Here is a 20,141-nt window from a genome sequence, read left to right as displayed (position 1 = left end):
TTCAAACCGGGGAGGTGGGCGGGGCGTTGCCATGGCGGCGGGGCTGCCGCCGCGGGGTGGGCCCGGGGTGAGCCCGGCAGAACCGGGGGAGAACTGGGGAGAACGCGGGGGAAGCTGGGGAGGGGCCCGGGGAAAACCAAGGGGAACCCCGAGGGGAGGCGAGCGGAACCGGAAAGGGTTTGGGGGGAACAGGGGGAGCCCAAGGGGAGCCGGAGGTGGCCCCAGGGTAGCCGGGCCCCGGCGCCCCGTGGGCAGGAGCGGGCCCGAGGAGAATCACAGAACGGGTCAGGTTGGAAGGAGCACGGTGAGTCATCTGGTCCCACCTCCGGTTTCACAGCATTGCATCCAGATGTTTCTGGAATATCGCCAATGAGGAAAACTCCACACCCTCTCTGAGCAATGTTCTAGTGTATGATCACCCGCACAGAAAAGAAATTCTTCCTGATATTCAAGTGAAACTTCCTATGTATCATTTTCTGCCCTTTGGCTTTTGTCCTATTGCTGGGTGCCGCCCAGCAGAGCCTGGTCCATGCTCTGAAGTCTCTCTTCAAATAGGGACAGACACTGATGGGCTCTCATGTCAGTCGCCGTCTCTTCTCGAGGCTGAACAGGCTCAGCTCCCTCAGCCTTTTCTTGTAAAAGAAGTTATGTTCCATTCCTCTGGTCCCCCTAGGCTTCTTGACAGCCTCTCCTCAAGTCACCTCACTCCCCAGCTGCCCCCGAGGCCACCCAGGCACGGCCCCTTGGCGAGGTGAAGCTGTCACGCACAGAAACACACGCAGGAGTATTGAACCATCGGTCTCTGTGAGGGGAAAGAGGGACAAGTGGTACCCTGGGCTTGCTGCCCCTGGTCACCTGGCCCTGTTTTCCACGGTTAACTTCCTTGGTTTCTGCTTTTCTCCAGGTCAGCCAGCAAGTCCACAATCTCTGCAAAACAAAAGGACGGCATTAATCAACACAGAGGATTTCTTGTGGGCTTGTTTGGATTTTTTTAACAGATGAGAAGATGGCTTTCCCTCACTGGTAACAACTGGGACATGCAGTCACACTCCCCTCGGGCCAGCACAGACGGGCAGGGATTAGCAGGGGACAGGCCTGAGCAGACAGCACAGCCCAAACAGATGTAGCAGTGTTTATGGAAACTCCTTCGTGAACAGCTGCAATAAGCTGTCCTTCCAGCTCAGCACCACACAGTGGTGGGTGTTGGATTAGGGTCATATTAGACTAATAAAGCCATCCTGTTTCCTCAGTGTGGCTTTGCCAATGTCTCTAATGATATTTTGGTGTTTTTGCTTCAGCCAGGGCGATTCCCTGTGCCAGGGTCTGCTGAGGAAGGTGCTGGTGGGAAATGGAAGCACACAGATGTGACACTTGGCTTCTTGGGCACATTTCCCACATCTCTTGTATGGATCTGGTTCCGTGGGATGGAGTGGATGAGACTGAAGGAAGTTTTCTCCCATTAGACAGATGAACCAAGGGAAGGGTATGACCTCTTTGACTTCAAACACAACAGAAGCATTTCTCTCTAATTTCTTGATGTAACTGTTGTATCTCCTGATGGAGACCAGTTACTCATCTGATCAGACACAAACCAGCTTCAGAGAGACTGAAAACTTCCCTGTCATAGAGCAATGCCCAAGACTGCAACTGCAGGAAATATTCCTGCAGAGCATTGAGGTACTCCTCCAGCTTATGGGATCTGCAGGAGATGAGTGGGGATTAACTCACAGACCCCTATTTCCAGTTCAGTACTTGTCTGAGAGAAAAAGCTACTTTTATGTGATGCCAAATGAACAATCAGCTTGGTGATTATTGTCATGTTATTATTAACATGTCAAATACATGTTAATGTGTGAGGTCTGGAATTGGGGAATTTGTTAGCATAAAAAAGAAGGTCAAGGCAGGATCCCAAAACACAAAGCTAGGCAAATTCATGTGGGAATTAAGGGGCAAACTGCCAGCTGAAGTAGCTGACTGAAGGATGCAAAGGGCCTGTGGAGCAGGACACTTACCCTCAGCAGAAGGGCGTTGAGAAGGGTCAAAGGCCCGGCACTGTTCAATGACTTTCCTCAGGTCTTCAGGACAATCTTCCCCAAGAGGGTCCCAGTAATGGTGATTGCAGATTTTCTCCACAATCTCCTCAGGAGTGCAGCCTAGACAAGAAGTGCAAACAGGAGTGTCAGGATGGAACTCTGCTGCCACAGGAGGGTGCTGGGGAGAAAGCGCAGAGCAAAGCCATGCTGAGAGCCTGCCTACAGCCTTTGGCAGGGAGCAGCCAGCAGGGAAGTGACCCAAACTCCATCTGCAATGAATCCCACTGTATTTGGCATGACACTGTTGGGCTCCAGTAGAGCAAGATGTGTTTATGCTTAAATGCACAGGACCATCCAATAGAAACAAAAATTATTTGCATGTTTGTGGTTTAAGCAGATTGCTTTACTATAAGCTGTACTTTACTATATTGGAGTTTCAGGGGAAGTTATAAAGCTGTTATGCAGAATCAGGCACACCAGGCACTGCCATTGGCACCTGCATGGGATGCTCAGGGAAGGAGCAGGGAGCATCCAGTGCCAGACAGGAACCACAATGTGACATGTGGCTTTTACACAGGGAACCAGATTCTTCTATCTCACCTTCAAATGGGATTTTGGAGGTTGCAATCTCTGCCAGAACGATCCCAAAGCTGGAAGGAGAAAAGCAAGAGTCTCAGTATTCATTCCACCATGTATTCCTCCCTTCTAATGGAGAAGACTGTTGGGCTATGCCAACTGGAAGCACCTGCTTGTGTATCCGATTAAAACTGGCCTCCTTCCATAGCTCAGCAGCTACTCTGCCAGACACCTGCCTACTCACAGGTATCTCCTGGGAGGGACAAACACACCTGTATATTTCACAGGGCCTCTTATAAGGGTAGTTGATGTCTTTCAGGTTCTCTGGAGCGATGTAAGCCAACATAGAGATTTGTTTCCATTCCTTCTTGGCTTTCCTCTTGATGGATGATTCTGTTTCACACAGCTCAAATCCTGACAGCTGATTGAGAGAATGAGAAAAAGAGAAGTAGAAACCTGTGGTGCAGCTGACTGCACCTGAGATGAAGAGAGCAGAGTGAGGTGCCCTGGGCAGCAAAGGCTGGTGTGCAGCCGTGTGTGCTGCCCAGCACGGGTCTCTTCCTGCAAGCAAAACCAGAGGTGAAGGCAGGTGAATTGTCCCAGCTTCAGCTCATCCCAGGCTGGATGGTTTAGGAACACTCACTTTGCTGATGGTAAGACCAAGGTAGGGAGGTTTAAGTACCTAAAGTTATTGGGCAGATGGCTCTACCGTGTTTTATCCTGGACCATCACAACTCCCTTCAGTGTTCTTAGGTGGAGACATCCACAAAACCATTTAAAACTCACAAAAGCATCTCCAAGTGTGGTTCTTACCTTCACACAGTAATCTCCAGCCACCAGGAACTTGCTACTGCAGATGCAGCCATGGAGTCGGGACTTCTCCCCTGTCTGGTGCAACCTGCAGATGATGGAACCAAGGGCAACACATGATGATGATGGTGGTGATGATGATGACAAGAATGGACTGACCCATCTCCACCTTGGCCCTCCCTCCTGCTTTGAAGGGAATGACTGACATGCTTCCAGAGAAGCCAGCAGCTCTCTGCCTGTCTTGGTGGATCAACCGTGCCAAGCCAACCTTTCCAGCAGGGGCTGGAAGAGCTGCTGTGGGCAAAGCCACAAGCCTTGTGAAAGAGCAGGACCTGTAAGGATAACTGGCCATGCTGTAGGGTACTTCCAAATCTGCCCTGTAGATCTGGGGAAGGGGATTTTCCCCTTCCAGGCCATTGTAGGCTTGAAGCCATATGTAGGGGACAGTGACCAGGGTAGATGGGAACTACTGCATCCAAATCCTACCCCTTCACCAGCCTCCCATTCCAGTGTCCCAAGGTGGTGTCACTGGGAATTAGTGTCTAACAGGATACCATGGCTTACTCTGAGATGCCAGGAAGCTGCACTCAGCTTTTGGATTATCAGGTGGAGTTACTCACTGATTTATACAGGTGCTCACCTGTAAAGGCCTCTGGCAGCTCCCAGGGCCATCCGAATTCGGATATCCCAGGAAAGATGCTGCTGCTTGTTCAGCACATCCCGCAGTGTCCCGTGCTTACAGTACTCCATGATGATGGAGAAGCAGGGGCTCCCATCTGCAAGGCAAAATCATCCTGTCTTGTGCCATCTCTTGGGAGGGGACCACAAGGCATGTGCCACCAGCTAGCCCTGGGAATGGCAGGGTTGGAAAAGGGTGACATTAATGTGACAGCCCTACCATTCTCCTCAATGCAGATCCCATACATGCGCAGGATGTTTGGAGACTCAAACTTCTTTAGGGTCTGAATCTCCTTCTCAAAGATGTCTCTCACCTTGCTGTGGAAATGGACAGCACAGTGAGATCCCTGAAACAAGGCATGACATAGTGCTGTGTCACCCTTCTGGGGCCACACTTGTTCCCACACAGGACAACTCACACTGGGTCAGTGGTCAGTGGCCTCTTGAAGGTTTTGATGGCAACAGGGTACTTGAGGTACTCGCCCTCATAAAGGTCGTAGCTCTCTGTGTCCTGCAGGTGCCTGTGGAAAGTGAGGTGGTCTCTCTTGATCTCAGTGATGTCTTCTCTTTTACCAACATTGACCTTCTTCAAGCCTGCTCCCACCATGTGCCAGAAAGGAACAAGGGACACATTAGGCAGGGCTTGTGGGGAAAGGACACAGGGTGCAGGTGGTGTGACACCGACTTACGCTCCATCTCACGAATGACTTTGTTCAGCTCGCTTTGCATCCAGTCCACCTTGCTCTCCATATACTCCCTGTCACTGTAGATCTTCTCAACCACATCTTTGGGCTCCTCAGTACCTAGGGAGAGAAACAAGCAGAGGTTGGGCCACTGGATGAACAAGCGTGACTGTGTAGTTTGGTTTTTTTTGTGGTTTAAATGTCCTTATGGCTCTTCATGGCCATGGCCATCAGCCAGATCTAGGCAGCAGCTGGAGAGAGGGATCAACCGCCAGTCACAGGCAAAGAGGTTTTGCTAAATGCACTCACTTGCAATCACCTGGTCCAAGAAAGCTCTGTCATCCCTCAGGTCCTCAGCATCCTGCCTGCGACATATCTTTGACTGGAAAGCTTCCAGGAAAGCCTGCTTCTGCTCTGCCTGCAGCAGGAGTGAGAGCCCCTGGGCAATGTCCTCCAGGCTTTCATTCACCCAGACAAACTCCTCACCAGTACTTCGGGCTCGCAGGAACTTCTGGATCCAGCTGGTCTGGCTGTATTTCATCACCAGTTTCTGGGCTTCCCCTAGTGCCTGGAGCAGCTTTTTCATCAGTTCCTCTTCATGGTGGGAGATGTGCTGTCGTGGCTGAGCCCTAAGGATCCTCACAGGCTCCAGCAGAATCTGGATGCGCTCCACGAGGCGCTGGCACTGGTGCTTACAGCACTTCACCTGCTCGAATTGGGCATAGATGGCCTGGGCCACAGAGAGGACCCTCTCCACGATGTCCATGCTTGCAGCAAAGGGCTTGGCCACTGGAGATGTGGGCTGGCACTGTCTGGTGCAGGTAAGCCTCAGGCGTTGCTCAGAGATCAGCTAGATGCAGCTCTTCCACGCCTTCCACCCTAAGGAACACCCTGATATGGCACATGTCCTCCCACAGCCCCTCACATCTCCAGCTGCTTTGCTTTCTCTGCTTTGCCTGGCACTGCACCTGCTCATGCAGACTGGAACAGGCACACACACAGACATCAGTAGCAGCAGTAGTGGCACATCTTTCTCTGCATTAGCAAGAGATGTTTTGCCTTGATTTATGTACATTAATTTAGTGTGAACCATCCCAGAGATCTTCCACCCAGAGGAGCAGGGACATAATGACCCAAGGAGCATCCCCTGGGCAGCGTTCCTGGCTCTGGGCCCTGTATCACCCTGGGTTCCTGCCCCCAGAGTCTGTACCTTTGGCTGTAAAGATCTATTTTCATTTCTGCCCAATGTCTCTCTGTGTGGCCAGCCATCTAATAAAAGCTTGCACATCTTCACAGCCCCAGCTTCTCCACATTTTCTCCCCATAGCTCTGTTCTGCCCGTATAAAATTTTGAATCAAGCTCTTTCTATGCGCTCAGCATCCCCACAGGGATGGTGCCTGCTCCCCAGCCCACATGCAGCCAGCAAGGACAGAAAACCACCCCTGTAGCAGGGAAATAGCAGCAGCCCCTCTGATGCAGCCGGCACTAAGGGAGGGGGTTCTACTGTCTGGAAATGAGATGGAAACGCACCCAAGATCCAGCTGCAGCCACTCTCTTCAGGCTCTCTCCAGCACTGCCCCCAAGGAAGGATCTCCACTGTCCAAGAGAAAGTGTCTGTTACCTGGTCCTGCTTGGCTGGCCTCGGCTGCCTCCGCAGACTGGAGGGGCAGGACGAGCGCGGGTTTAAAGGGTGTCGCAGCGGAAGGGACATTGTGCAACCCAGCTTCCCACGCCATCACAGCTCCCAGTTCCCAGAAAGCTACTTGGGGTATTCCCAAGGGCTGTATGCCCTTGTGCTGGGTTTTACCCGATGGAAGAAGGAATTGCCCACAGGAAGTGCAGTGGGAAAAAGGGGATGGGGAAGTTGTGTCCCCCTGTATTGATGTTTCTGCTATTTTGAGCACACAACGCATTCTGCTGTGCTGGCAGCTGTGGGAAGGTTTGCCCAGGGCACTGGAACACCCACAGCAAGGTCTCTGTGCCCTGCTGAACTTCCTGCATGTGCAGTGAGACCCTCCAGAGCACAGCCCTGCTCCTCTCCCCATCCCTGAGCCCCAGGACCCCTCAAGACCAAAGGAGACGGGCTGTGGGCACCAGTGCTGGAAAGAGGGCTTGACCTCTGCTGGGAGCACAGGAAGTTTTGCAGATGGCTTCGTCAGAGGGCCAGACTGATTTTAGGAAGCTCTGGGGTGCACGCGACACTATTGCCCAACTTCAGAGAAGTGAGTGGCAGCTTCTGCTTACCCAGAGCCCCAGCATCACACAGGTCTGCTGAGAATACCCCCTGCAAATCTCCTACCTCACCGTGGTGGATGAGGGGAGCCAGGAATGGTGGCTCCAAGGGCCATCAGCACCTGGAAAAGGGATACACGAAGGGTGGGAGGACAGCCCTGGGGGATACATTTGCCACACCCTTTTTAGAAAGTTTTATTTTTCAAAATATACAGCTTATTTACAATTGTAGTGTCTATAGTTTTACATATAAATTTATTTCAAACGTTTAAATATCTGCAGTAAACACTAGGGAAAAAAATAATAAAAAATAAAATCACAGGATCAGCAAAAAAGGCATCTCAGTAATTTTTTTCATTGGAGTTTGAGTTTCAAGTAGCCAATGTCTATGAAAACCATGAACTTGATAAATCTGGCAGAGATACAGGTGCACTGGTTAGAAAAAGGCACAGTCCAGACCTGCAGGACCCACCCCAAGAGGGCTGCAGGCCAAGAAAACCCTGTGCTGAGATCAGGCCAGGAGAAGGACCTAGGACAGGGAATCCCCTCAGCATGAGTTAGGCAATAGGGGTAACTGCAGCGTGTTGGATGCCCTGGGGAGAGAGCACCCCAGGAGAGACAGGGGCTCTGGCAAGGTGCCAGGGCAGAGGAGGGAGGGCAGCATCAGGCACTTCATCTTTCAGGCAGCAGATCTGCCCGTGCATCCATAGCCTGGAGCAGGAGGGCAGTGAGGTAGGGGCAGGAGTCCATCAGGGAACCCCACAGCTTCCTCCTCCCCTTGCCTCACCATCCTCAGCCCCACATCCCCTTGCCAGTGCCACAGCTGGACCACAGCACTCCACAGGGATGCTGTGTTTGGAGTCACTGCTGTGGCACAGCTCCCAGGAAAGGGGCAGGGACCAGCTGGCCTCGTTGGGGGCTGGGGAGGGACACCAGCCCCAGTGCTGGGGGTACTGAGCCAACAGCTGAGCACTGGGCTGGGGCTGTCAGTCCTCTTTCTTGAAGGTCTCCTCAGGGATGAGTGTCCGGAAAGGATAATCCCAGAAGCGTGTGCTGATGCCAAAACCTGTGGGCAGGGAAGAGAGAGTTCAGCCCATGGCATCATTGAAGTGTTGCAAGGGCTCTGTGTTAAATGGCGAGGGAGGAGTGTCCATATTTTGGGAAGGGAGGAAGGCAAAGTGAGGACAAGGAAGAAGAGCAGAGGGAGCAGGAGCTGGCTGGGCCATGCCAACAAGCCCCATGGATGATAGCTTATCTGGATTGGGGCGTTTTCTCCTAGGAAACCGGGCAAAGGGCAAGTTGAGCAAGCACTGGGCTAGGGAAAGTGTGGGGTGGATCTGGGGAAGCCCAGGGCCTCACCCTACACCTGTCAAAGCCTCCCAGCAAGAAGAGATGCTGTCCTGGGGAGAGACAGGCACCCATATCCCAGCACTATGGGGGTTTGGCCTCTGCCCTGACATTCCAAGCAGCACTGACACCCACCAGTGAGATGGGCTGCTGCTTTCACCCCTGCACTGCTCTGGCTCCCCATCCTCAACCTGGGAGCCAGGAAATATTCTCCGTGGGCTACAGCACATCACATGCTGCTTCCCCAACAGTGCAGTGCTTGGCTTTCCTCATCCCAAATCCCAAATATATTGGAACAATCAGCTGCACACAAGCAGGTAGACTTGATCTTTGACAGCCCTTGCCCCTGCCAGCACGCATGGGGAACATGGTGCTACCTGATCTTTGGTGTTCAAAGTGGTGCTTGACATGATAAGCCTTCAGGCCATACAGGTAGGTGCCCTTTTTGGGTGAGCCGTAGTGGAGGTAATAGTGCATCATGTCGTAGATGACGTAGCCGCAGAGCCCCCCGACGAACACCGCCAGCCCCAGCATCTCGGGCAGCAGGAGCCGCAGGACTCCGTAGAAGAAGCCGATCACCAGCGAGGCTGGCACAGGAGGGAAGACCAGGCGGGAGCTGTCGAAGGGAGACTGGAAGCAGAGAGGATGGTGGGACAGGCAGCTCTTAGCTCACCCTCCAGCACATCCCTGCCAGGCATCGGGGAAACCCATCTGGGAGAAGCCAACACCAAAAACCCTCCCTTAATTTTGCCCGGTGGTGAGAGCAGCCCCCCATGTGTGCCAAGGTGCCCAGGCAGATGGTGGTTCTGTCTGGCAGGTGCCCAAACTCCACAGGGCCATTTCCTCCAGCAAAGCTAGAGGGAGCCTGTGGCTCTTTTGGTCTTCCCCCTTGCCCAACCACACAGCTTGAAAATTTAACTCCAGCTTCTCCAAGGCTGTTTTGCAGCCCTCGCTGGTATTGGGTAAGTGCCTCGCTTGAGATGCCACCAGTCACACTGAGCAGGCACGAACAGGCTCTGCCTGGGCAAAGGCCACGCAGTAACAGGCTCCAGTGGGGCAAAGGCCACCATTCCCACGGCCCTGCAGGCGCCAGCGGAGGCGGGAGCTGCGACTCACCTTGTGATGCTGACCATGCAGCAAGAAATGCAGGGTGATGAGATAGTAGTTACTAGCAGGTGGCTTCATGTGGAAGACAAAGCGATGGATGAGGTACTCTAGCAGGGACCACAGGATCATTCCCAGAAGGAAGATGAAGGGGAAGTAGTATTTGTGGACGGGGATGGAGTACTCTACACAACGAGATGTGCAGTGGTCAGCAGGGCAGGCAACGTGCAGGTGCTTTTATCCATCACTATCCCTCCCTCCCACCTCTCATCCACCTCCTGCCCTGAGCTTCTCTAGGGAACTACCTGCCCAAGCACTGCTCTAAACCACATTTTCCTTTGATTGCCATTAATTTACAGGAACAGTCAGCTTCTTGCTGCCTCAGGGAGCCAGTGAGGGGAGTTCCCTGCATTTCAGATGCCAACAGGGTTTTGGATGTGCACTCTAGGGACTGTGTCATCATTACAAAGCTGCTTCACGCACCAGAACAAGGCAGGAGGGACCTTAGTTGCACAGGCAGCACTCGTGACAGTACAACAGTGCTGTTGCTGTTGGTGTTTATTTTTTTGGGGGGAAAAAGAATAGATTTGTTGGGCACTTTCCCCCGCAGAACATTTTTCAGCCACCTCCTTTCAGGGCTGGATGCCAGCCCCGTGTCCTTCCTGGCAAAATTTGGATTCCCTCAAAACCCGCTTAATTTTAGGAAAAAAACCCCACAAAACTCGGCAGCAAGGTGCTGAATGCCACAAGGAGCAGGGGCTGGCTGTGCAGCAGGCGCTCCCCACCCCACAGCCGGGCACAGCTGGCACTGGGTGGCACCTTGCAAAAAAAATAGGGAACCCAGAAAAAAAAAAACAAAAAAAAAAAAAAGACAACAAAGAAGACAGCCTGCCCGGGCCACGCTTGTTATTCCCGGGGGAGCAGGGAGCAGACAGTGGGAGATTCAAGGGCAGGCGTTTCGGGCAAACAAGCCTCGCACTGTGAGGCGCCGGCGGCGCTGAGAGCCGGGTTTGTTCGCCCGCCACGGCGGCATTCAGCCCCAGCCCGGGGTGGGCGTCAGCCACGATTGGAACCCACCCCAGCACCGGCAGGGCTCGGTTTTGGGGACTGAGGGAACGGAGGCAAGAGGGAGCAGACTGCAGCCCAGGCCAGCGGGCTCTGTGCCTCTTCTGATCTCCTGGGGGGACCAAATCTTGTGGTGAGAGGAGGGGATGGAGGTGGGCAAGTACAGGTGGCTTCATGCAGGGGACTGCTGGTGGCCACAAGGGAGAGGTGCTGACCTTGTGCTTTTGCTTGTGGCCTTGGTGAGCATGTACAGGAGGGATGAGGAAGGGATGCAGGTCTCTGCCCACACAGGGCTGTCCTGCCCCTGGACCCAGAGTGGGGTCCAGACTAATGGAAGCCCAAAAGCTTTGGTGCTGCTGGTACCTGTGGTGAAGGAGGAGAAGAGCCTGGTGTTGCCCTGAGCAAGAGAGGTGTAGCTGACCCAGCTGAGATAGAGCACCACGGGCGTCCACACCATGAACACCACGTACCTATGGGGTAGAAGGAGATGTCAGAGGAAGTGTCCTGCTGGCTGGTGACTCCTCCCTGGGCATGCACCACCCAGGGCACAGTGCAGACCCTGTGAGCTCACCATGCTGTCTTGGAGAGGAACTCAAGGAAATCGGAGTGGAAGAGACGGATGGGCCGATCCACAGGCTGGTGCACCCACTCATCGTACTTCTCCCCTAAGTAGCCCACCTGCCACAGCAAGGGCTTCTGCCAGTCTACCAGGTCCTGGGGGAGTAAACAGTGATTGTAGTGCTGTGGAACCCACAAACCATCCCAGTCCCAGGCACAAAGCTGAGCTGCTGCTGCAGGATTTTGGGCTGCAAACCCCTTGCCATGACCCAAGAGCAGTTGCTTCTGGTTCCAAGGTGCCCTGAGCTCCCCACAAGCAGTAGCACAGGGCAGATGAAGGGCCAAACACACATCAGCCCCACCTACCTGCAAACACGGGGCTTAGCTCACCCCTGTGCCACCGGGTACCTGCCAGTGGATCAAGGTGAAGGTGGCTGTACCCAGACGTGGCTCAGCATCAGGCCCTGGTAACTGAGGCTCTTTGCTGCCAAGATTAGATAGCAAGCAGCGATATTCCCAGCAGAACACCTCTCGTGGCACATGGATCCCATCCCCGTGGCACTGCCCCAGCCAAGGACATTTCTCCTTGTGCAGAGGACACATGGGCTGGCCACAGATGATTGGGCACCCCAGTGAGGAGCAACGTGGGAAGGGATGGGGAGCAGGGACACAGGGTGGGAACACAAACTCCAGCACTGCTGCTGTGCGTGGCTGAATTCAGGTTCAAGAGTAAGAAGGGACCTGTGCAGGTACTGATGTTGGCATGCCATGAAAATAGGGAGGCACAACTGGCAGCACAACCTCTGCCACTGCTCAGCATCCCTGGACACATCTTCTGCTGGCCTGGCTAGATAAGGTGGATTCTCAGTCCCACCCCTGTGCCAGGACTGAAACCATGCTTGCCTGGCCAAGCCCCAGGCCTGGCAGTTCTCCTTGGGCTGCTTGTGCCACACAGCACTGGCACAGAAATCTGGCACCTGGGGTTGTGCTGCCAGTGGTGGGGATGGCTCAGTTTGGGGCACCTCAGGGCAAGGAGCCGGGGTGGCTGTGGGCATTTTGTGGGTTCTGCTGCAGGCAGGGATGAACACAATCACACAGGAGGGGAAACAACCCCTGCTGGTGTATGGGATGGGAACACAGCCTTTCTCCACTGGGGAGGTAGGGGGAAAGTTAAAAAGGTCACTTTGAAATGGCACATTCTCTTCCAAAGGTCCTCGTCCCACCTTTTTAAAGGTGGGGTGAAAGATGTTCTCCTGCTCTAAAAAAACCCAGGATAAAAGCATGTTCACCAACCAACTGGGATCATGCAAGACGTGGTGACCAGGTGGTGCTATGGAGGGCAGGGACAGTCAAAGGCACCTTGGAGACAAATCCCCACTGTTGTGGCATGTTTGAAAAGCAGCCGGCAGGGCAAGAAGCTCCCTGCACACACAGAGATCACCCTGCCCAGGCTGGGGAATCCCTTCCTGCTCATTACAAGTGCTCAGGCAAGGGAAAAAAAATAAAATAAATAAAGTAATAAAATAAATAAACCAAGAAAGAAATAAAAGCAAGCAAGGTGTGGCTTGGCAATGTTTCCCTCTGGCAGGGCACAGCTGCTGTCAGAGAAAGGCATCTCTCCCATGCTGCTGCAATTCGTGGCCACACCTGTGCAATAAAGCATGAGCAATGCCTTCCACACCAGGAGAAAGGGCAGAAGTGGCTGGATCAGTTCAGCTCCCTCACGCCATCCCTCCCATCCAAGAGGCCAGCAGAAATCCAGCACTCATGCAGGGAAGAGGAGCCCTGGTGTTTTCCAGGAGCACTCTGGAAAACAGCGCGCTGGATAAACTCCAGAGCTCTTACCTTCTCCACATCCACTGTTCTGTAGCAGAGGTCTGTCTGCTCTGGAGTCTGAGCTGCAGCAACCACCTCCTTCTCATCCACTGTGTCAGAGAGGCTCTGAAAAGAGAAGGAAAACCCTGTGGTGAAGCACCAGTGGTGGATTCAGCTGGGGATGGTGATGCCTGTAGCACTGAGGGGTTCAGCCAGAGTGAGCGCCTGCCTGCTAAACAAATATGGGGGGAATTCAGGTGAATTTCAGTCAGTCAGTTCCTGCAGAGCAGGTTTCCTGAAGAAAGCAGCTGCCAGTGAGCTGTGCTGCCCTTTGGACTGTGCACTGAGCATCGTGGGCTCAGGGCTCTTTGGGAGCCTCCTGTCAAGCCCAGTGTTCGGAATACCCTGCCCATAGCCAGGACAGCACGGGTGCTTCAGGGTGGCAAGGCAGAAACCCTGGGCCCTGGGGCAGCATTTTCCCCTGCAAATGAGCAGTGCCATGGCAGAGGTCACCTTGCCACCACCAGTAAAGAGAAGGTTCATGCTCTCTCCTCCTACCCCATTGATCTCCAGCAAAAGTCCAGCTTGGCTTTTTGGCCCCTCAGAAAGCTGGGCTGGCAGACCTGGGCAGTGTGGTACAGCTGGTGCCACCGCCCTGGCTGTCAGCACAAGGAAAAACACAAAAGGAGGGACCTTGTCCAGGGTACAAGGCAAAGTGTCCTTCACAGGGTGACCCTGGGCTGAGTGCCTTTGCCATGGGCTGTGGAATCTGAGGCATGGGGTTTGGTTGTGGCTCAGGAGAGCACGTTGAAGCACAGGGGATGCACTGATGCAGTGGTGGCAGGATGAAGACCCAGCTGCAGTCCCACTGCCAGGGCAGGCTGAGAAACAGGAGAAACCTGCCCTGTCTGATGCTTGGAAGCAAACACATTGCCAGCTGCCAGCACCAGCCTCCTTCCTGTAGCTGTGCCAGCTCTGGCGCCGGCCGTGCTGCTGGTGGGGGGCTCAATGAGGTTGCAGCGTGCCCATGCAAACCCCAGGGCAGCTGTGCCCCCCGGCAGCAGCGCTGGCTCCTCGTGCAGGACGTGCCAAACATGCCTTTTCCCCCGCTTTGTCACCTTGAGTTACCCATTAACCCGGAGCAGGGTACGGCATGGCCCGGCAGCCGCAGCACAGCCGTGCCCAATGGGGCTTCCAGCTGTGCCGCTTCCAGAGAGGAAGGATTTTCTCCCAGCTCCTCAATGGATGCTCTGCCCACTGCTCCAGGAGGGATGCACTGCCAACCTATTGATGGGAATACTGCCCTGGCAGCTGCAGGAGGGCGTGGGATGCAGGAAAACTGGGGTCACCTTGCCAGGACATCAGGACTTTACTCTGTGCCTTGTTGGGGACACCGAGGCAGGGCTCAGGCACTGTTGGCTGACAGCAGGCACTCCTTGCAAGCTGTGCTCCCACCCCATTTCCCAGGCTAAATGGATTTCAAGCCTCATTCTGCTTGTCCAGGAACTCCATTACCCAGCTCTGAGGCAGCCCCTTGCCTGGGGCAGAGGGCAGGGAAGGACAGGGCATATTCCCAGTCAGTATTTCCAGGCTGGCATCCCATTGGCATCAGTTTTACTGCAGGCAGCGCCCCAATATGAGCTGATGCCATGTTTCTGCTGGCCTCTTGGATGGGAGGGATGGCGTGAGGGAGCTGATGGCATGTGTCACCACACCTCTCTGTGACAATTCCCACTGCTATTTTCAACACTGCACGCTCGCTCCTTCAGCCAGATGTTCCAAAACGCTAGGGCAAGTGGGATGTCTTAAAATCCAGTGAAGCATGGTGAATTTATGGTTTTGCCTCTGCCCTCTGCAGGTGCTTTGGAAGAAAATTTGGCTTTAAGAAAGTGAAACGGCTGATCCATGCCCTGAGAAATGGGCTGGTGCTCTCCACCTTCATGCTTGCACCACAACCTAGCCAGCAGCAGGAAGGATGCTTAAGAAAGATGGGCTGACGCAATGCCCGGCACCTCTCCTCCCTTTTCCGAAATGTTCACACACCTCCAGTTCCCCTGCCCATGGATGCCTGAGCACCCTGTCATGGCTGGAGGCTCCCTGGTCCTCCCAGGTCAGGGAGATGGACTGGGGGGCTCACATCCCACCTCACCACCTGGGCTGGGTGACATCAGTGAGATGCCATTGCCCTGTGTGCTATGGCAGCTCCCTCCCAGCACCTGAATCATCTCCTACCCCTCCTCTTCCTCAGCGGGGGAGCAGGAGAAAAGCTCTCCCCTTGCTCACCCTGGGGCTGGCACTGAAAGGGCCGGGAGCTGTGTCGCAACCAGGACGCAAACCACGGTGGCATGTTCCGACTGGCTCCCCAAAGGGTGGCCTGTTCCTGCCTGCCCCAGGCACGCAGGGGCCCTGCTGGGATCAAGCCCCATGGGACCCAAACCAGTGCTGGGGCTTCTGCCCCTTCTCCTCCTAATAGGAGGTGGGTTGGAAGGAGGCTGAAGGGCTGTGCTGAGCTGGGCTCTGCTGTCACCTGTGAGTGGTGAAGATGCATCTGAGCTGTCCCCAGGCAAACAGGTCCTGCCAGGGAAGATGAACAAGGGGTCTGATGTAAGGAAGGGAAAGTTAACGCCTACAAGGAACTGCAACTGTAAGTGAGCAGCAGTCCCGGAAAGGTGCTGCACAACGGGGCAAACACCCAGGGCACGGCGTGATCCAGTGACTGGGTGACCCAGCATCCACCTGCGAGCATCCGGCTGCCCTGCGTGGGCCAGACGGGGAGCTCAGCACTGGTCCTGCACCAGCTGGAGAGCACTGGCTGTGCCACCCCTCCTGCATCAGGGCTTGGGGCTTTAAAAAAATCAAAATGCAGCTGTGATGTGAGCAGATACAGAGGTACAGACAGAAGGGGTGGTCCTGCACAGGGTTCAGTGTTCTTGGGACACAGGCAGAGAGGCTGGAAACCTCCCACTGGCCCAAACAGGGTGATGCTGCTTGCAGACAGCTGCTCTGCCAAAAGCCTGGACCCAGGGGTATTTCCCACCCATTTTCCCAGTGAGTCAAACCCAGAGGAGCCTTACCATACCTCTGCATTGCTCCAGATCCCCCAGCACCTTCACTGAGCTCCTCAGAGGCTCAGTTTGTTGGCAGTGCAGGTACAGGCATGTAGCATGAGGACACCCCAGGAGGTGCAGAGAGCCCAAGAAAAGCCTTTGCTTGTGAGGGCACCATCCCAGTGCCACCATCCCACCGGCATCATGGGCTGTGGTCTCTAGCTGGCAGAGCCCCACAAAGCTGTATCTTAGCCCATTAAACACTGGGTGCAGCAGGACTATTAAGAGGAGGTGAATTTAACTCCTAATCATAGTAGCAATATAAAAAGCCACTTCTTGTTACATCACCACCAAAGAAGAGCCCCAGGTGTCCCGCCTACATCCAAGCGTGCTCAGGCTGGGATGCAAAGCCAGGGCGAGCCTGACGTGCAGCAATACAGGCAAGAGGAAGAGAAGGACACTAAACCTGAGAAGGATGGAAGATTTACTGTGACTCACAGCCACGTCATGCACCCCAAAGAGGCTGTGATTAAAGTCTCTCATTGCTCAAACTGGAAGAGTAATTAGATGATCCAGTTCCCTTCTAGCGAGACTGTTAAAATCCATTGTCTAGTTTTGGTAATTATTGGTCGCTTTGATCTCCCCTATATGTCCTGCTTGCATAGATAAAATGTTTAGGGATGAATTTGTCCTTAGCCAAAAGGATTTGGGTGATACAGAAAAGGGATCTGTGGCTGAAAGAGAGAGCCACAGAAAGGGCATGGAGAGGCCAGCGGGATGAAGGCTGGGTCTTCTTTATCTCTCCTGCATTAACACATTTTTACCCTCTCCAAAATCCTGGACATTCCTGGGGGAAGCAGGGGAGGATGCTGGATGCCTGTGAGACCACAGCATTCTGAATCCCTCAGTACAGGAATGATGCAGCCCTGGGACATCCAACGGGCAGAGAGAGGCACTGGCAAAGCTGTGGGGATCTGGAACCAGACTGGAGCAATGTAACACTTCTTTCAAAGAGCTGTTTGGGCTACACCTGTTCCAAATCACCCAAAGCATGAACCCAAGCACCACCGAGGGCATCACCTCTCGCCAGTGAGGATTTTTGGGGGGTTGAGAGTAGGGCAGAGCAGCTCACACATCAGTGCATGCTGGACACTGCCTCACCATGCAGCAGGCAGCTCTAATCCCTCCGCTGTGTGTTACAGCCTGGGATGGTTTATCTGGCACCAGGCAGTGTCTGATCTCCCTGCGCCCTGGCGTTATCACGCCGTGTATTTGCATTGGGATGGATGGTGGCAGCTCCCCTCGGCGCGGGCTGCGGAGCCAGAACCCGTTCGTCCGGTACCGTCCCTCGCCCCAACCCGCTGGGCTCGTCACGCCTGCAAGGAGGCGGCGGCTCAGCCAGTGTCCCAACAGAGGAGGTGCCATCGCCGGGATCCATCCGGGGAAAATGCAGGCATTGCACCGAGGCTGAAACAAAGCCCTGTCTGTGCTCCGGGGCCGAGGCTGCGCCTTGGGGAGGACACCCAGCGAGAGCAAACAACCAGCCAGAGGGACCGGCCGGTCACCGACCTCGCTGGGATGTCTAGAGGGGGACGCCGCTGCTGGGCTGGTGAAGGGGGCTGGGCTGGCCCCGCTGCTCAGCATCCTGCCCACGGAGTGCTGGTGAGGGCTGCTAATTGGGTAGGAGCGCCCAGTGCCACCTGGAGGCTGCGGAACTTCCCCAGGGAACTTTCCCTTCCGCCTGGACAGCACGGGGCTGGCACCGTGGGGACAGAGCTGTGTCATGGACACCCATGCCCCACGCCAGGCAGTCAGGGAGATGGCTGGGCTCCTCTCTTCAGCAGTGGCTGTTCACCACTGGCAAATGCAAGTGCCCAGCACCTTGCTCCCTGTTTGAGTGCTGACAGTGCCAGGAAGGGTGTCCTGTGCCATTGCCCACCCCGTGCCATACAAGTCCTGCTAAAACTGATGCTGATCTTCTACATCCCTTCAAAGACCCCAACACGTCCATGCCACGTTGGCACCCCAGGTCCACCCATCAGCCCTGCTTCCTAGCATGGCCAGGGTGGGATGTGGCTGTGGAGTGGGATCCTGTAGGTACCAGCCTCTGTGCACTTGGCACCCTATGGGCCTCAGGGTCCCCTGCACCTCAGACCCCACAGAACTCCTGGGAGCCAGGAGGCACATGGGACCTCGGCACCCTGCACCACCCACACGAGATCCCAGGAGCCTCAAACACCCTCTGTCCCCTTCACCCCTCATGCCCTGTAGATCCCAGACCCTACAGAGTCTGATCCTATGGGTCCTGTCCTGCACAGACCCAACACACACCATGTCCCATACAGCTCAGACTGAGATCTGGGTGCACTGAACACCTCATATACTACATGCACCCCAGAAACTTCCTGCCATGTACACCCCAAAGCCTATCCAGCCTCTGTATGTCCTGAACAGCTTGGATGCTGAGAAGCTGGACCTGGAGTGCCCTACAGACCCTGTATGGCTCAGACCCTGCACAGTTAGGATCCGGGGTGCCCTACAGACCCTGCACAGCTTAGACTCCATGTACTCTGGACTTGAGATGCTCTATAAACCCAGCACTGCTCAGATTCCAGAGAGCACAGACCTGGAGCACCCCATCACAACTCGACCCAGGACCTAGGGCACCCTATAACCTCTGTACATCCCAGTCCCTGGACATGGGGGGCCCTATAGACACGCTGTACATGGCAGCCCTGGGACCTGGGGTGCCTTAGAGAGACCCTGTACATCCCGGATCAGGACCTGGGCCACCCTGTACAGACCCTGCACATCCTGGAGTAGCACCTGGGGCACCCTATAGCCTCTGTATCTGGCAGTTCCAGAACCCGGGACACCTCATAGCCCTTTTTAACCCTGGACCCGGCACCTGAGGCACCTCACAGAGACTGTATACACCCCCGGTTCCCCTATAGCCCGTGCCCACCCCGGTCCCGGTTCGGCTCCGCGGCGGTACCTGCTCGTCTCCGGGCTCTATGTCCCCCACGTAGTACTGCTCCAGCCAGCGGCGGGCGTTCGCCGAGTGCCGGTGGGGCGGCCCGTCCAGCGCCGCGCTCACGTCGGTGCCGGCCCGGCGGCGCAGGAGCTGCTCCCCGCCCGGGTGCAGCCGCACGAAGCCGCTCAGGTCGTACAGGCGGCGGTGGCAGGAGACCAGGCAGGCGCCCTGTGCGCAGCGCGCCCGCACCTCGGCGGCGCTGAAGGACCGCGGCCCCGCCGTGGCCATGGCCCCGCCGCCGCTCCCACTCCCGCTCCCGGTCCCCGTCCAAGTCCCGTCCCGTCCCGTCCCGCCGCCGCGCTCTGCCCGCACCTGCTCATCTGCATACATGCATATGCAGCCAGGCACCGCCCCGGGACACGCCCCGCCACAGCCCATTGGACAGGCACGGACGGGTGGGGAGGCTCCGCCCCACCGCAGGTACCCTGGAAAGTGGGAATGAGGCATCCATGGAGAGGCAGAACGGGGAGAAGGGGGCACGAGGCACCCACAGGAAATGGGGAAATGAGGCGACCCCCACGGGAGGGGACTGTGCCCCCCAGGGCCCATGGGAACGGTCAGGGACGGGGAATAGGGGATCTGGGCAACCTTGGATGGGTTATGGGGGGCACTAGGGTACCCCGGTGTGCAACTGGAGTATGGGCATCCCTGGGACACGGATGAAGCTGTGAGGACATCCTGGGGTGGCAGCTGGGCACCCCTGGGGGAATCACCTGTCCCAAGTTATCAATCCCCCTCCAAGGCCCTTGGTGACCAAGGCAGGGGACACCCAAGTCCTGGCTCAGAGTGCCCTAGGAGAGCAGGGTCCTTCCTGGGGCCACCCAGAGGTCAACCCACCCCAGTGTCACTTGCTGCCAGGCACCACATCCCCTTCCCAGCTGTCTGAAGATCTATTTCAGTATTTAATTAAATTTGCAATTAGCTAGAGGGGCAGGAGGCAGCCTCAAACATCCCAAAGAATCACAGCCAAATAATTAATAAAGAATGACAAGAAAAGAGTTTCCCATGCAGTTTTTTTGGGAAGATTTCCCTCTGAAGTGAGGGGGGCTGCTTTGGGGTGACACCCTTGACCACAGGGGCTGGCCACGTGCCAGCAAATTTGGCGTTGCTGGCCACACCGGGCTGCAACCAGTGATTAAGGTGGGGTTTGCCATCCCAG

At 55.3% G+C, this 20,141-nt stretch overlaps 2 protein-coding genes and 1 long non-coding RNA gene across 5 annotated transcripts; 1 reads left to right on the top strand and 2 right to left on the bottom strand.

The window, feature by feature from the left end:
- Window positions 1-106: 106 nt before the first annotated feature.
- LOC147650863 (uncharacterized) lies at window positions 107-1,249 on the top strand. The gene is made up of 2 exons (XR_015275252.1): window positions 107-304; window positions 905-1,249. It is a non-coding gene; the product is annotated as an uncharacterized LOC147650863 (long non-coding RNA).
- Window positions 390-6,592, bottom strand: MLKL (mixed lineage kinase domain like pseudokinase). 3 transcript variants are annotated; one of them, XM_086847185.1, is made up of 11 exons: window positions 6,402-6,592; window positions 5,090-5,659; window positions 4,787-4,900; window positions 4,517-4,691; window positions 4,318-4,415; window positions 4,060-4,195; window positions 3,423-3,507; window positions 2,882-3,030; window positions 2,634-2,683; window positions 2,013-2,153; window positions 390-927 (listed from the first exon to the last, which is right to left on the bottom strand). In XM_086847185.1, exons 2-11 carry the CDS (start codon window positions 5,544-5,546, stop codon window positions 875-877), a joined length of 1,458 nt encoding a protein of 485 aa, XP_086703311.1. In that variant the 5' UTR covers window positions 5,547-5,659; window positions 6,402-6,592; the 3' UTR covers window positions 390-874. The 3 variants fall into 3 exon arrangements, with proteins under 3 accessions (XP_086703311.1, XP_086703309.1, XP_086703310.1); XM_086847183.1 differs by having other exon boundaries at window positions 6,311-6,556; XM_086847184.1 differs by having other exon boundaries at window positions 5,090-6,435.
- Window positions 6,593-7,193: 601 nt separating this feature from the next.
- Window positions 7,194-19,330, bottom strand: FA2H (fatty acid 2-hydroxylase). The gene is made up of 7 exons (XM_023934949.2): window positions 18,944-19,330; window positions 12,932-13,027; window positions 11,100-11,242; window positions 10,892-10,998; window positions 9,476-9,648; window positions 8,737-8,989; window positions 7,194-8,078 (listed from the first exon to the last, which is right to left on the bottom strand). The coding sequence occupies exons 1-7, from the start codon at window positions 19,310-19,312 to the stop codon at window positions 7,999-8,001; spliced, it is 1,221 nt and encodes a 406-aa protein (XP_023790717.2). The 5' UTR covers window positions 19,313-19,330; the 3' UTR covers window positions 7,194-7,998.
- Between the last annotated feature and the right edge of the window lie 811 nt (window positions 19,331-20,141).

The sequence above is a fragment of the Cyanistes caeruleus genome, chromosome 12 (assembly GCF_971803275.1).
Source record: "Cyanistes caeruleus chromosome 12, bCyaCae1.hap1.1, whole genome shotgun sequence".
NCBI classification, from domain to species: Eukaryota; Metazoa; Chordata; class Aves; order Passeriformes; family Paridae; genus Cyanistes; species Cyanistes caeruleus.
The sequence above is the reverse complement of the archived record's forward strand: the minus strand, read 5'-3'. Positions and strand labels throughout refer to the sequence as shown.